This window comes from Catharus ustulatus, chromosome 5, assembly GCF_009819885.2.
Source record: "Catharus ustulatus isolate bCatUst1 chromosome 5, bCatUst1.pri.v2, whole genome shotgun sequence".
Taxonomy (NCBI): Eukaryota; Metazoa; Chordata; class Aves; order Passeriformes; family Turdidae; genus Catharus; species Catharus ustulatus.
The window spans coordinates 17,756,019-17,771,656 of NC_046225.1; the positions used below are offsets into that span (position 1 = coordinate 17,756,019).

General features: G+C 41.8%; 1 protein-coding gene across 6 annotated transcripts in view; it reads right to left on the reverse strand.

The window, feature by feature from the left end:
* The window catches only part of FAM13A (family with sequence similarity 13 member A), a 119,370-nt gene that overhangs the window by 19,445 nt on the left and 84,287 nt on the right, over positions 1-15,638 (reverse strand). For all 6 annotated transcript variants that reach the window (XM_033060312.1, XM_033060314.1, XM_033060313.1 and 3 more), the window contains 4 exons: positions 14,496-14,682; positions 11,554-11,630; positions 10,788-10,830; positions 5,642-5,792 (listed from right to left, as the gene is read on the reverse strand). In XM_033060312.1, the coding sequence (XP_032916203.1) occupies positions 5,642-5,792; positions 10,788-10,830; positions 11,554-11,630; positions 14,496-14,682 (458 nt within the window). The remainder of the gene's footprint in view (positions 1-5,641; positions 5,793-10,787; positions 10,831-11,553; positions 11,631-14,495; positions 14,683-15,638) is intronic.

The following is a 15,638-nucleotide window of genomic DNA, read 5'->3' on the forward strand; positions in this document are numbered from 1 at the left end:
CCAGATAGCATGCAACATTCAGGGAATTGCAATGGATCAAAGAGCCTCTGATCAAACCCCAAAAGACAGCAAAGCAGTTTTATGTAACCTGAGACTGAGATGTGTCTCCTTTCTATTTTGTTGATTTCAAAATACTCCCCCAAAACAGAAACTCCTATTCCAATGAAGACAGTGTTAAAAAGGAGAAGAAAAAAAAGTCTAAAAAGAAAAATCAAACTTGAAACTTTACAGAAGAAATGGCTGCTATAGAAAATCAGCTTTCTTTAACCCTTGCTCCTGGAAGGCCTGAGTCTATCAGTAATATTGTTTCCCTTGCTGACCATATCCACTTAGAAGACAAAACCTCAACTAGACATAAAATGGCTAGACCCCCAAGAGCAACACAGCAATTCATCAAGGAACACATTTAGATATGTACAATTACAGATTTATCTATATCAGATCACTAAATAGACCAGAGTTGCAGTCCAACTGCATTCTCTCCCTTGCTGGCCAGCTGCCAGGCCTTTTAGCTGGAACCACTGGAATTGCTGCATCACACAAACACACAGGAACCCACTAAGGGTAAGCTGCTGCTTTTTCTGACAGTGCATAATCAAGTAATTCCTCTTTAACAGGATGCATAATATCTTTTGTTATTCATTTAGCCAAGATAGCTATCAAAGCATTGAGCTTTTTCTGAAGGCTTCTTAATTCCTGGACTGAATGGTTTTGAACTATGTGTGCTATGAAGTCCAGTTTTAAAGCATCCACTATTACGATTAATGCTGCCAGCCTTTCCCCTTTCTGCTAACTGAAGAAAAAATCTCAATAGAGATTGTAAACAGTTCGCCTTCTCTTTGCCACTGACTTGACAGAGAGATTATGCTTACTCCTCTTCTGTCCTGAACAGATCTGTCAGGCAAAACTCTCAGTTTTCTACTCATCTCTACATTCTTTCCAGGTACTACATTTTCCAGAAGGACAACTTTTCATGGGGGAAAAAAAAAGAAAAAAAGAAAAAGACGGGAATATTTAGCCACCATGGCTGTATCAGTGCAGAGAAAGCGTGAAAAAAATTTTAATGCCTTGGTCTGACTCTCCAGGCATTTCTTTCAGGCACGTTTTTTCTAAGCTGGCGCAGAAGCAGTGAACTGTGCACTGGTAGTGAGCCTGCAGTCCTTCAGAAGTGCTGTGCTCCCTCTCAAAATCCCACAAGCAGCTCATCTTTCAACAAAGCTGTCAGCCATCTGCCAGGTGTGGCTCTGCAGAGCTCCGCAGGCACACAGAGCATCGCCTATGGCAGTACAACCTCTCTGCCAACCTGCTGCATACAGGCCTGGAGATTTTAATAAACCTGAACCATTAAGTGCTTCACACGAGAAGAAAGATTTATTGTATCAAACTGGTGTATTATTAGTGAGCTCCAAGCCATCTTGCTAACAAAAAACCTGACTTTTTTATCACTCCATTGTATATTTGCCACAGGGTTATTGGGTGCTGCAGGGCCAGCAGAGGGGTGTCTACACACAAATACCACTTGAGGAGCAGCCAGCAAAACGCCACAGGCATCTCCTGTTTCCCTCTCTGCAGCCACACAGCTCATACATGCTGCTAACACTGCTTTTACACACATCCATCTGTCAAACAAACGAGGCCAAATCTCAGCTACTGTAAATTGAAGTACGTCCAGAGGGATTAAAAAGCCTTAACTCATTACAACACCTGAGGTGCTAGTATCAAATGCCACTTGAAAGACTCCAGAAAGGCCACTCATAATGAAATGAATAAAGTAATTTAAAACCCCATCTAAAGCATTCACTAGCTCAGTAACAACCTATTTTCTTCCTCTTACAAATAACTATGAAAATATCCTTGTTTGAATACATCAGCAGGCATTCTTCCCACACAGATCAAAAGAATAGCCCAAATACAGCTCTACCACACCTTTTCACTCAGTGAGACATCTCTCAGCTAGCAAGAAAACTTTGTATTTTGTTTACAGCATGTCATAACAATAAAAAAGATAATTTTAATATTTTTATGCTATTCAGTAAACAATGTCATTTTTTTCAATACTTAATCATAAAAATAGAATGTGCCTCATCACCTTTTGATCTTTTATGCTAAAGAAAGTTACGCACAAATACACTGATCAATCTAAGTCCACAGTGTTGTAAAAAAACCAACTAAATTCAGCTTCCCTTATGCTATACTGTATGGATTTTTCTGCACTACTTTGGGTTTTTTCCATGGGAAAGTATCAATTAAGTCAGTGTCAAAACTATTTGTAGATTAGCTTCACCCTTAAGGTCTCAAGTGCTGAAATACTTGAACTCAAATTGTATTTTTAACTTCTGCTTTTATTTTTTTAAGCTTGAAGGAAGGATTGTTTCATAAGTGCTTGTTGCTGCAAACTCTGCTTGAAATCTCAGCTACAGAACTTTTTTAAAGTGTCAGTGATCGGGTGACATCAGCAGCCATCACACATCACATTGATTTACTGAGCTGCCTGCTCAGCTCAATCTGCTGACAGGGCCAGCCGCTGCTATGGAGAGCAACGTACTTCCAGATTTTCCTTGAGGACAGAATAGCAAGTTCTGGGCTTGAATTAGAAACATTTGGTGAGAAATCTGCACAACAGTACTGGCCTGTGAGAGAACACTCTGTTCTCCTCAGTCATTGCGCCCGACTCAAATGTAATCCACAACAATTAGAAACTTTAGTTGTGGAAGCAGCTCTGAACATGCCTGCTCCCAAAGCCACCTCAGCTGGCAATTACTGACCAGCTTAGCAGGCAAACCCAGCAGTCAGATGTGACATCCCAGTTCACAGGGACAGCTCAGTCACATCCAGGGCAGTAAAACTCCCTGATCCAGACCTGCCAAATGCACACCAGGAAGATACTCCTGGACTACAGCAAATGCACTGAGGCAAGGAGTTCAGCACTTGAATTTTGCTGGGGCAGTGCTCATGCCCCGAGTGCTGTGTTAACAGCCTGATGATTCCTACACAAGCCTCTATACTTAGCAGGTGAGTGGGATGCAGAAGGCAGGCACATGGCAAAGTGTGAGGCTGTGCACTGCAGGGAGAAAATGTCTCTGTCCTCTCGGTGTTCTGCTTTAGGTAAAGGTAACGCACCCTGGAGAAGTACAGTAAATCTCTCTGTGTACAGATTTGACTATGAGGTGAAAGTTATGGGAGAAAGAAAATCTGGTAGGAATTACTTCTAGTGTTACATCAAAGGCACAGGACCCTGCCAGCTCACCTGGCAGCAGTTATCCTAGTTCTGTGCCTCTGAACGAGGGCTTTTAAGGCAGCTCTGCTCTTTAAATGACGGAGAGCCTGCCTGAGTGACAAATAAAAGCTAGTCAATGGACAAAGTTGTCTTGTGTAATTTTGTACCCATTGTTGAAGGCTCTTTCCTAACATTTGACCAGAGGCAGTGACAGCTACATCAGAAGGCAAGTCCTCAACCTGTAATTGTTCCCACACATTACTTGTGAAGGTCCCAGCAGTTGCTCTGGTCACTAGATAGAAATGTAGAACCATTTCCTACAACATAATATAGAGGACCATGACACCAAACATTAGCTCAACTATGTCCTGAAAGAATGGGTAATTTCCCAAAAGATGGACCTACCAAATTTGCTAGAGCAAAGCAATAAACATCTTAGTGTTAGGGCATTTGAAGGCAGAGTCCTTCCTCTTTTTCACTGGGGATGCAACCATAGCTGTGGAATGGATCCTGCAGAGATGTGTGAAGGTTTGAGTGACTGAGGGACTGAGGTTGCCTGGAAGGGAAAGGGAGGATGTCCTGGTTGCTAGAGGTGTGGATGGGTGGTACAACCCTGCCCTGCAAAGCCAGTCTCTAGAACAGACTCTGCTGTTAGCTACAGAAGCAGTCTGAGAGTTGATGTTAAGATATTCCTCTTCCTGGCTGCTGCAAGTTTGATTCCATATCCACAGCTAGGAAAGACTCAGTCTCTCCTTGCTGAGACACAGAAGGCACCATTTTGCTGCTGTTCACCCACACCAACAAAATGGTGATTCTGGAAGGCACGCATTTCAGAAGATGATGTCTCTCTCACCCCAGACAGCTGATTCTTTTGCAACTGCCCACCTCCTCCTCCTGCGAAATACACGTGAACAGAAGGGAGGAAGGAGCAATCAGAGAAGCACAGTCACATGTGCCCATAATCCTGTCTCATATTTGCAGGGCAAGGAAGCTAGAATCCAAACATAAGAGCATGCCTACTAAGAGGGAGTTGTACCAAAGAAGCAACTATTTTCATATAATGGGGAAGCTTCTGGCAGACAGAAAGGAGCTGTGTTCTCCCCTTCATACGTTCACATGACTCCTATTAGTAATGCAGGAAGGGAAAAAAAAAAGTCATTATTTTCAAAGGTTCACAGGACAGCTGAAGCCACACATCACCTCTGAGAATGCAGACGTGCTCACCCTGGCTTGAGACCCTGCAGGGCTCTGCTAATTGGCCCCTAAGTAAACATCCAACAGCCAGGGCTGCCTGGGAGCCTTCCGTGCTGCTTTGATCAGCTGTGCTGCATGTGTGGTGATTCCACCCAGGGAATCCCCACTCAGCAAGCAAATGGAAAAATTCCCTCCTGTGCACAGTGACTGCTTGCCTGGCTGAATCAAAGGCAGCCATGGCTGCGGGTTTTCTTTACTCACACCTGAAGTGTCATAACCAGCCACCTCCTAGAGGGAAAGGCAAAACACACTAAGTCACGTACGCCGTGGAGGCAGGAGCAGAGAACTTCCCTTCTCAGTGTTCCACAGAAATAGTTATTTTAGAGCAATGCATTAGTTGCATATTTTCCTTCTTTTGCTTTATTACAACACCACACTTGTGTTTTCCTGCTTCTTCCCTGTCAAAACGCATCTTTCATTTCTAAAGCATAAAATAACAGAAGAACTCTGGCTTGTACACAGACACATACTCTGTAACTAGAAAAGGATTTGATCCCAAAACTGCTGGACACTTTCCTTTCATCTCAATTTCAAATGAAATTAACCCACAGAGTTTGCCCAGTTTCTCACTCTTAAACAAATGTATAGCCAACCAAGCATGTACTCTGGAGAGGAGAGCTAAGAAATAGTATTAAAGCAATTTATTAAGACATAAAATCAATTTAACACTGCCATTTGAGCTGCAGATCAGAATTCCTTCACAGCATACACAAAAATGTTGTTTGTAAGACAAAATAACGGATAGCATTTTTTACTAGCTGTGCTTTTTAGGTGTGAATCGTTATTTCCAAAGTGATTGAAGAAAAGTTCTTTTTAGACTGTAAAATACCCAGTTGCTTAAAAGTGTAGGGCAGTCTAGCTTAATTACAATTGATCAGCCACTGAGAAATAAGGTATCTTGAAACCCTCAGGGACTTAACAGTACTGAACAGAACATGAAAGTAACTTCAAGAATAAAACATTTAATTTTCCACCTCCAAGTGGCAATTAGAGTTAGTACCATTCAGTATTTGCTTCCAGTTTCTCCAAACTTTCAGTTCTATATTCAGAACAAAGTTGCTTTTCTATTGTTTTTATCAAGAGACTATGGTCACATACAGATACACCCAGCCCAGTCAGGTTTCCCTCTCTCTCATTCCACTCACACAACCAGCCATCACACAATCCTACCTTCCCAGTTGCTGTCATCACACAGTGATGTTAAATCCAGCCGAGGCACTTCAGATACAAAGCTGTTTTCCTGATCATCAGCATCTTGATTTCTTTGCAACTTGTTTTCAGGCACGCTTGGATGTTCTTGAATCTTCATACTCGAAGTCAGCTATGTTCCCATACACCCAAGGAAATGAGAGAGAAAGGGAAAAAAAAAACTGTTTCAGGATGCAGAGGGGGGAAAAGAACCCCTGCAAGTCACAGCAGCAGTAAGCTCATGCCTTTAGCTAAAAAGATCCAAACAGACCCTGATGTTTCCAGCTCCAAATCCAAATCCCTTGATTGATGACCCCTGTGTACTAATTGCTCACTCACACCAGTAAAAACATCTGTCCATCCACCTTCCTTGAATTTTTCCTTCTTTAGAAAGCTACTGCAAGTTCCTGAGACTGCCTGCCCTGACAACTGCATGCAGCTGAGAAAGCCTCCAGTAGTGGATTGGGATGAAATGGGAGGGAGAGAAGCAGGGAGGCAGGGAAAAAGGGAGAGGGAGGGGGGCAGCTGCATACACTTCCTACAGGAGCGCAACTCCTTCGAGCAGCAGCAAAAACGCTGCTGCTGCTGTAGTGAGGCTGTAGCAATATGGTGCCTTCTAAAAAGCAGGCACCAGAGCTCCTGAGGCAGCAGCCGCAGCCAGCCAGCAGTGCAGGCTACGTACATGAATGCTCTCATGCAGGCTGTGCTGGCTCAGATCAATTAGTGCCAGCTAAGCTGTGCTGGCTGCACATTCCCCGATTTCCTGTGGTTGTTTTCTAGCTGGGCGTGGGGAGAGCAGAACTATTTATGGAGGAGCTCTGGGTATTAAAGCGGTGTTGCGCAAATCCAAACAGCAGTAGGGTTTGGCATCTCAGCTGGAAGCAGTGTGGACTCTGGGAAAACGCCAAAAAATTCACACAAGCATCCAGTAACAGGAATAAAAAAACCAAAAAAAAAGGCAGAATTCTGTCAAGTACGTGATTCATCAGCCAGTAGTACCTAGAAGCAAGCGCTGTCTGTCTCAGCACTGTGTTCCCCCCTGCACATACCACACGTCGTGTGCATTTATGCAGAAATCCCTGCCATTCCCACAATCCAGAGACACAGTGCGCGTGTCTGACAGCGCCTGATGAGAGCGCTTCTGTCACTCCAAAATAAATTAGCTGTAATGCCTTGCAGAGGGCAGCAGGGAAAAGGAAATGTAATGCACGTACATAAACATGTAGTGTGATATGTATAAACCCACCAACAAACACAGAGCTAGATGAATAGACAGGATTACGTTACTACATAAACTATTTGGATTTGTTAAGAACAGCTTAGGCATAATTCTCTCAAATATAGTCTAGTGGGCTGTCAGCATGCAGATTTTCCCTCTGTAGATAGTTTGAAAACCTAGTAAACAATCTGCATATTCTGATATGGGAAGAAAACGGGCCTAAAGAAAATAACCAGTATTTCTGGACCTATTTTCCTTGTGAATCCAGAAGCACAGCCAAATGTTTCAATAATCTTAGTACATGCCACTAAGGCACATTTACTTTTTTCCATCTGCAGAAAGCTAGTGATGTGTTCAGTGCACCTATTCCTTTTTGAGCAGAGAAAAACAAGTAACTTTCATGAAGAGGGAAAAAAGTTGCCCAGTAGACAAATCATATGAATAAATCTTTTTATCTGGACTCAGTTCCATCAATCCCTGCAATTGAACAGAGTGCTAAATAATCTCGTCTAGGCTTCCTTTCCCACAAAAGGTTGGATCAGGTGATCTTTTGAGGTCCCTTTCAACCTGGGCTGTTCTACTGTTCTAAAAATCTGGTTGATGAATCGAGAATTACACTCTTTGTAAAGCGTGTTCTGCATTGTATTTGTGTAAGGTGTGTATTTCCTGTTCATTTCAATAAATGGCCTTTTTGAAATGTTGTAACAAAATGAAACACTAGGTGACAGTTTGCCAAGCCCTAATAACTCATGCAGCTTGACACTAAATCTGATTACAAATGTGTTTATTGTGAGAGCTGTACGTGGAAAAATGCTAATTCACCATTCGATACCTTTTAAGCTGCTTCCAGGTTGGGAGGACTTAAATGTTTCTCTAAGGTCCATTGACAAATTTCCTGCCAGGATTTAAATAGTCTGTGTACCTCACAAACAAAGACTGGTCAGTGGCCAGCTGTATCAATTGATAAACAGCTTGTAAATTGCCAGCACAGTATTTAAAAGTGATATTTTAAGGCATAGAAAAGAAATAAAGCACCGAGTTTCAAAACAGGTGCTATTTTTAATAACAAAGAAGTGTGAAGGAGAGGAATGTACCTAGATTTTAACAATTTCAAAGGGAGCAACGTGAGAATACCATTTCATCACCACTACTGATACTAATTAGAGATAAATGTCTTTCTATGAAGAGTGTACAATCTCCTGACTTATTAAGATTCTTAAAAGACATCTGAAGCAGATATAAGGGCACTTCCCAGATAGGTAAACATTTCCATTAGACATATATTAGAAAGATCATATCAATGTCTTCTTCCTCCTGAAGTAATTTCAGTCATTGGAAATATTTAAAAGGTGTGTAAAAGCAGGCCTGTACCCTGCCTGCAGCCAGTTGCTCTCCTTTCCTTGCTCACTGATGTAGGCCCTAATACAATGAATAAATCATTAGGTGTTCTGAAGAACAATGGTGGCACAAACCCAGGAGACTCAAGAAAGCAGATGTTTAACTTCCTTTGCATTAAGGCTCCAAATCCATAGAGTGGTAGATAATTCAGTATTCCCATCATTTATTTTCTTTTATGATTTCCTGAAGCCACCAGCTGCCAATCTCTAGGAAAAGAACCAAGTAAGGGAGAAGTACTTTGCTTTAGGTATGGATGCTCCACAATTTCTTACAAATGAAAGGGGCAATTAGTTGATGATGTTGGTAACAGTTGCAGTCACAGTTCACTACAGATACTACATAAATGACCACAAAAAACCTTCAAAGCAGAAGATTTCTACTTGAATTCTGCTTTTTAGAAGCTGCTTCTGCAGTCATGCTTTGAAGGCACCAGTAGCTACAGATCTAAATAGCCTGGGGGTAAATCAGCTGCATTCATTCTCCCTGCTCCAGTAGAGATTGAGCATAAAGAGTAGCTCAAAAAGCAAGAAATAAATGGCAAAAGAAAGACTTTTAAATTCTGATCAGGAGGTTGTATTCTGTTAAATTACATATGGATTCCAATCAACTCTATATAAAAGGCTTGCTTCCCCTACATGTGATCGTCCATTACAGCCACAAGCAGGAAGCATCCTTAAGCACATTTTAGGAATACAGTTTGATGCAAGAACATAGCCATTTTGCTGCCTTCTTTCTACCTCAGTCACACCAACACCCCTCTACACTTGTTGCCATGTTGGTACGAATCTTAAATACTTTTCCCTTATCAAAACCTGTGTTTTTCATCCTGGAGCTTACTTCCAAGAGCAGATTATGAATGTTACAAAACCACTGAAAATTCACTTGAGGCTTGTGTTTCAAGGTGTTTTTACATTCTCATGGAGACTCAAGAGAGCACAACTGGTAGCTATGACAAATTCCAAATCCTTTTCCCAATAGCTTTAGACTGGAGGCAGGGTGAGAAAGAGAAAAGAGTAAGAAGAACCTTGTCCCTTCCTCAACCTGAATGAGTTGTTTGTTATGAAACGTATGTCTTTAAGCTGCCCTAAGCAAAAGACTTAAAAGGGGCAAGGAATGTAAAACAACTCTGCAGGAATGTAACATTTTCTTGACCTTGTAATTCCTATATAATACACAATCTCTGGGTTAAGATCCTCTCCTGCAGTTAAAATTTTATACTTTAAAACTTCTCCTAAACTGTAGTTTATTTTAATGTTATGATTTCATATTTAAATTTATCTCTACCAGGCCAATTTTAAAAAAGCTTAATAGGAGTATTGGAATGGCAGCAACAGCAGCTTTTCCACACTCAAGTGGGTACGTGAGGAACAAGGTGTGGCAAAAATCTAGGCTCTGGAAAATACAACAGCTCATAAGCAAGTGCAAGGGATTACTGACCCTCTGGGAGCAAAGTAGGAGATCCATGTAAACCCAGTCAGAGCAGTGATCAAAAGCAGCCCTTTGCAGGGGCTACATATTTCAGGGTCCCACAAACTTCACCAGCTACCACACAGCTGATTAGAGCTCAGCTGTCAGCAACCTTTTACCTCTCCCGCTAGGTGGAAATAACTCCTACAGAAATGAAGTCTTTCAAAGGCAATAAATGCATAGTGGCTTTTATTTTTAAAAGAAACACAGGATGAATCTAATTTAAAAATACTACCAACCAATTCTACTCCAGACAGCCAGAGAAACCAGACAGTGGCTACAGCTGCTTTACTTTGCCCATTTAAGATGGATGCACAGTTAAGGGAGAGGTGCCTCAGATAACTCTCCCCAGTATTTTAAATGCTTGGCTGTCTAGAGACTTTTTAAGCAAACCCAAATGAACCAGTGACTGCAAAGGGGTTCAACCTCACCCAACCCCATCTCTGAAAACACCATAAAGCCAGTGCAAGAAGTGTGTGTACGCAAGAGAAATGGAAAGTTGGGGGAAAAGCTGCTGCCATCAACATCACACCTCCCCTCCCGACATCCATCCCAGCCATCAACTGTTAGAAAGAAGAGGAGGTGATCCACTTTTCTAAGACAAATGGATTACAGATACCCACGTTCAAAAGCAACAGGCTGCATTGGAAATGATAAATAAAAGACCAAATGATTTTAGAGGAATCAAGAGAGACAAGCTAGTCTTACTACCCTGGCAGATAAGCAGTCAGATGTCCTGTTTGCCATAATTAATAAGGGATCTTCACATCACTTAAACCACAGTGCTGACTTCAGTGATCCTTCCCTTTTTGGCAAGGAGGGATCAAAGGGAAGGAAGCAGAAGCTATAAGATTCCCCAAAGGTTGAGAGGCTCCCTAAACTATGTAAATAAAAAGCAGAGGTAGGGGACAGAAAAAGTACATGCTAACTCCATTTCTCTTGTGAAAAACAAAACTATATGCATAACTACTTGTTTCTGCTTGATAAAACACTCATTTAGAGACCACAAAACTGAAACACAAACAGCAACAAAAAAATACCAACCTGAGAATGCCTGAAAAAAACCTCATCGTTTTCACTTTCTTTGCTATGAAAAAAACAAGAACAAAACAACATATTACAAACACAAAACCAGACTTGTCTTGTAACAAAAACAAGCAGGACTTCTGCACACAAAGGTTTTTCCATTCTTGCTACTCCTGCACACTCACTAATTCACACAGTAAATGAAGGGACTCTCTGGGCTGCAGCACTTCAAGCTGCTAAACAATGCATTTTTTACTTCCTCTCAGGAGCTATTTGAGAACAATAATGTAATTTCATTCCAGTGCCCTTAATTCAAACCAATACAACTATCCCAACAAATGTAACTGTTGAGAGAAATTGTCACCTCAGGTGAGCAGAGTGAGGCTGTACAGCTCTCGCAGAAGAGTGAAGCACAAGGGAAAGGGCTGGATTCCCAACCCAGAGGCCAGGTAAGACAGGTCCTGCATTCCCATGTGGAGCATGCTGGTTCAGGTGCTCCACAGCTGATTTCTTTTCAAGCCCGCACCATCAGCACCTTCAGTGACATTCCTATCAGGCTGGGAAAAGAGCCTTGGTGGCATGTGCTGCAGGGCAAAGCCCACACAACACACACAGTGCCTCCATGAAGCTCTGCTTGAAGTTAACACGGTGGGTAATCTGTTCTATGGCATACATGTCACTCCCACAGCCTGGGTGGGAGATCTCTCAGGCTGTACTACAACCACAGGGAAAGGAAAACATAAATATATATATGTATATGTATATATATAAAAAAAACAATCACCTTTCTTCAGATAAAATGTCCATGTCATCATGTCCTGTTCTGTCTATAGGCTTGGATGAGCTAAAGTTTTCCATACTCTGCAATACAGTAAATATTAAAGCAGTAAGACATATATCAGAAAACAGATTCAAGCTGCACGCCATTAAACAGATCAAATACAGAAATATCCAACAGGATTTCTAGGAAAAGGGTAACACACACTATTGCCTGCTGCACAAAACAAACCCCACACTTTATTGTCCATAAACTGCAAGAAAACCCAACTGCTCACTGTTTCGTCTCTTTCATCAGACAACTTCAAAATGTCAGAACAGAATAAGGCTGCATGGTACCCCGTCAGCTCCCATTATACAGACTGACAGACAGCCTAGGCCTGTGCAATTCCTCTAACAGCAGGTAGCAAAATTCACAGCAACCTCTCAGCAGAACTCCTTATGTTCATGTTAGAAAACCCTCCACTTCTCAGCCAAACCCTTCCTTAGTTTCTTCTTAAACAGGCGTTAGAATGCAAAGAGACTGCATGGATGCAATGCTGGGCTACGATGAATGCAGGGCAACTGTATAACCAGCTGGTTACGACCTCTTGTTCTGGGATTTGTCTTGGCTACCATTAAGAACATTAACACTGTTAAGTACAGTGAGGACAAGCCATGTGGCCACTTCAAGCACATGTTCAAGAGGCTTTCTACCCTGAGTTTTGGGCAAGTTCCTCTTAAATAGGAAGAAGTGGGTTCCTGCCCTGGAAAATACGTGCACAGAATTCTTAGGGCAGTCACAGCACTCTCTCACCTGCTACACCTCCAGCCTGGTCTGTCATTCCAGCTGTGCCTGATTTGATTTTTCAAGTCCTACTGATGTCCTACCTGGCTACCATGTCCCTAAAATGCAGTTACAAGCTTTTAATGCTTTGTGGTTGGTTTGCTTGGGAGTCTAAGTGGAACTGACAGTTTCTCCACAGCTGACTAGTGCTTTTGAGCCAGATGCAATCAGACAGCTAAGAGGAAAGCTTCCACACACTGTCCTACATACTCTTTCAGGTTTTAAAAAAAAAAAAAAAAAAAAAGAATGCTCAGAAAAGGGTGTTTAGGGAGAGACAACATCACAAACTTGTTTACATGACAAAGGCCTACAAAGGCCTATTAGTAAATGCTAAAGTGCACGTTTTGTTATATTCCAAGTAGGTAGTCTAATTGGGGTTATTATTTGATGTGTAAAGGTGTAGCCAAAAGAAAGCTAAACCATCACACATCCTTCTGGCAGTCTCTGAAATGCAAGTATGTAATAAACATACTCATTAAAACTTAAAAAGCAGCTTCTGCTCTTCCAAAACAATAGCATGATGCTCTCCGCAAGATGTTTCATAATGATACTTGCAGTTGATCATCCCACTTTGACATTTCCTATAGAAGAGCAAGCAAGAACCACATGGCTGGTCATCTTGGTCAAAGTGCTTTTAATAAAAGATCAGTTCATTTTACATTCCTTTCAGCCTTTGCCCTTCAAGAGACCAAAAAATGAGGGGCAGGGTAAAGTCCAGTGGACAGCTAAGTCTGAGGACATTTCTTCTGGGCACATCCGAAGACTTCATGAATGCTTTTCAGGTACACAGCAAAAGTGGACACTTCTATCAGTACTTCCTTTCTTAAATTCTGAGAAAAATTTTCATTTACATTGAAACTGCTTTATACTCCACAGGCACAGAGAAAAGGTGCTGAAAAGATCATAAGCACTAGACCTTTGCCTATCTTAAAGTGCATTGCTACAAGCCAAGACAGAAGTGTGAATGTGTCTGTCACACTCTGCTTTCATGAAGTATCACATGAGAAGACTGTGGATACTGAGCACTAAAATTTAAGTTACTAAATTGAGCACAGTGTACAATTTTTGGCATCTTGCCTTCTTTTGATCATAACGAAAAGCAAATCCCCCTCTCTCTAGAATCTCTGAACAGGGTATGAACATCAGATCATTGAAATTTTGTGATCTAAACAAAATGAGTCCAAACACAAGGTCACATTAAGAATTTGCTTTCAGCAGGCTCTAAAACTTAGTCAAGCACCACTGAAGGAAATGCCCTATAGCTCAGTACAGTGTTTTCACACAGCTCTTGCTGTTCCTGTTCACCATGCAATGCATGCCTGGTGCAAGCACAGTGCTTCTACCACTGCAAGCAGATCCTGCTCTGAAGCACAGTGCAGTTTCTCAGCTGCTGACACTCCAGTCAGTGCTCATTCTGGCTGAGAAGGAAGGAGGGTGAACCAGTTTTATTCTGCAGCTTGTAGAAGTAGGCAAACTGTCCCCTGCTGTGAAGATCACATGAGAATATGCTGGAAAAGTTCTACAGTATTCCAGATTTTTACCATGTTACAACAAATTCACTGATGTCTTCAATAAAAGGTGGATAGAGGGATCACCTTTTGGACCAACACTCTTCAAAGCGCTTTCCAAATTACAAGAACCACAGTAAAACACAGGCTTTAGGGAAAAGGCACAAAACACCTTTGCCATCTCATTATCAAGTAGTCACTTGAAATCTAGTTTCAGAACTTAGCAGAAACATGAAAATAACCTTGACCTGAACATGAGAACCTACATCTAAGGTTACAAACTCCTTGCAAGGCTTTTGAAAGACTGGGAAAAAGGCCTATATCCTTTTATGTTTCCCAAAATACTTCACCAAATTCAAAAGAAAAAAGGAAAAGCTGTAGAAAGAGAAAATGACTACACATGGAGTATCAGCAGAAATAAGGCTTCTTCAGTTGCCTCATCCACAAGGATTACAAGTGTGGGATCCAGTGCTTCCCATAGTCCAAAATAGGCACTTGAGGCCTGTACCACAGGCAAAAATGACTACCTAAAGGAACCAGATGTGAACTGAAATTAAAAAAAGAGTTCTTCCCATCCTAGCAACAGACATCAAATTGTGCAGCATGCTGGCTTACCACAGGACTGTCCTGGTTGTCATTAAGCTCTGAGAGCTTGGTGCTGGATTTCTGCCGTTTTGATTTATTCCTTTCACTAAGGTATCCCGAGCTGGTGTCTTGTAGTTTTTCTACATCTTGAGCAGCTAGAATACAATCTTCAAGACTGCTGAACCCAGAGGGAATGTTTTCCTTGTTGACAACTTCCCTAAAAAGAAAAGGGACATTACAACAAGAGGTTGTTTAAAACACTCTTGCTACATTTATGGTAGCAATAGAGAAGTACATCATACTGACTGGTACAGTTCCAGCAACATCATCTTATGAAACCACTATCTCTGGTTCTTCTCAATGCAGCCAAAAACACACACTGCAATGCTAAATCCCACTGAGGAGCAAAAGCCAAATGTATACACCTCAGATGAGAAAGCTTTGAGGATCAATGTTTGGGATTTGATTCACTTGCCACTAAAACCAACACACAGAAACCTTCACATGGAAGTTGGACTAGCTCCTGGCTGCCTGTGGAATTTTTATAGAGAGTATGAAGCATATTTTCCTTTGAGACACGTGCTTTTAATTTAGAAAAGTGATTCACAGCTGCGGTCCAGGGATCTCCTTTGGTGCATGACACTGCATAATTGGCCCTCTTACTCATAACTCTCAAATGCAAGAGCAGGACTGTGGTGCTTTAGCCAAATGCTTGATTTCTATTTGGGAATTACACGAAACATAAAAGGCAATGTACCTCTGCAACGGTAATGCAACTGCTAGGACAGAGGACTGTTTAGCTATGTTGGGAAGAGAATGGGACAGCCAGCCCTAAGTCATCACGTGATATTCTCACTGGGACTCTCTGGGCTTGCAGGGTTTGTGCATGTTTACCAGAAGCCTGGTACATGGCTTATTTTGTCCTATTGGATCCTTCAGCAGGCAGTTTTCCATTTACAACTTGTTTAGTAGTCTTCTCTCTATTTTGTCCAACAGTGAATATGCACATACACATCACTACACCATGGGAGCAGAAGAAACGCAAGGTGTCTCAGTGCCCTGCCAGAGGCTAAAGGCAGCTTGCATGACACTGAAAATGGAGTATTTGCTAACCCTCTGTGTGGCTGTCTTACACAGTACTGTGCAACTCCAAAGCCTGCTTTCATGAACAGC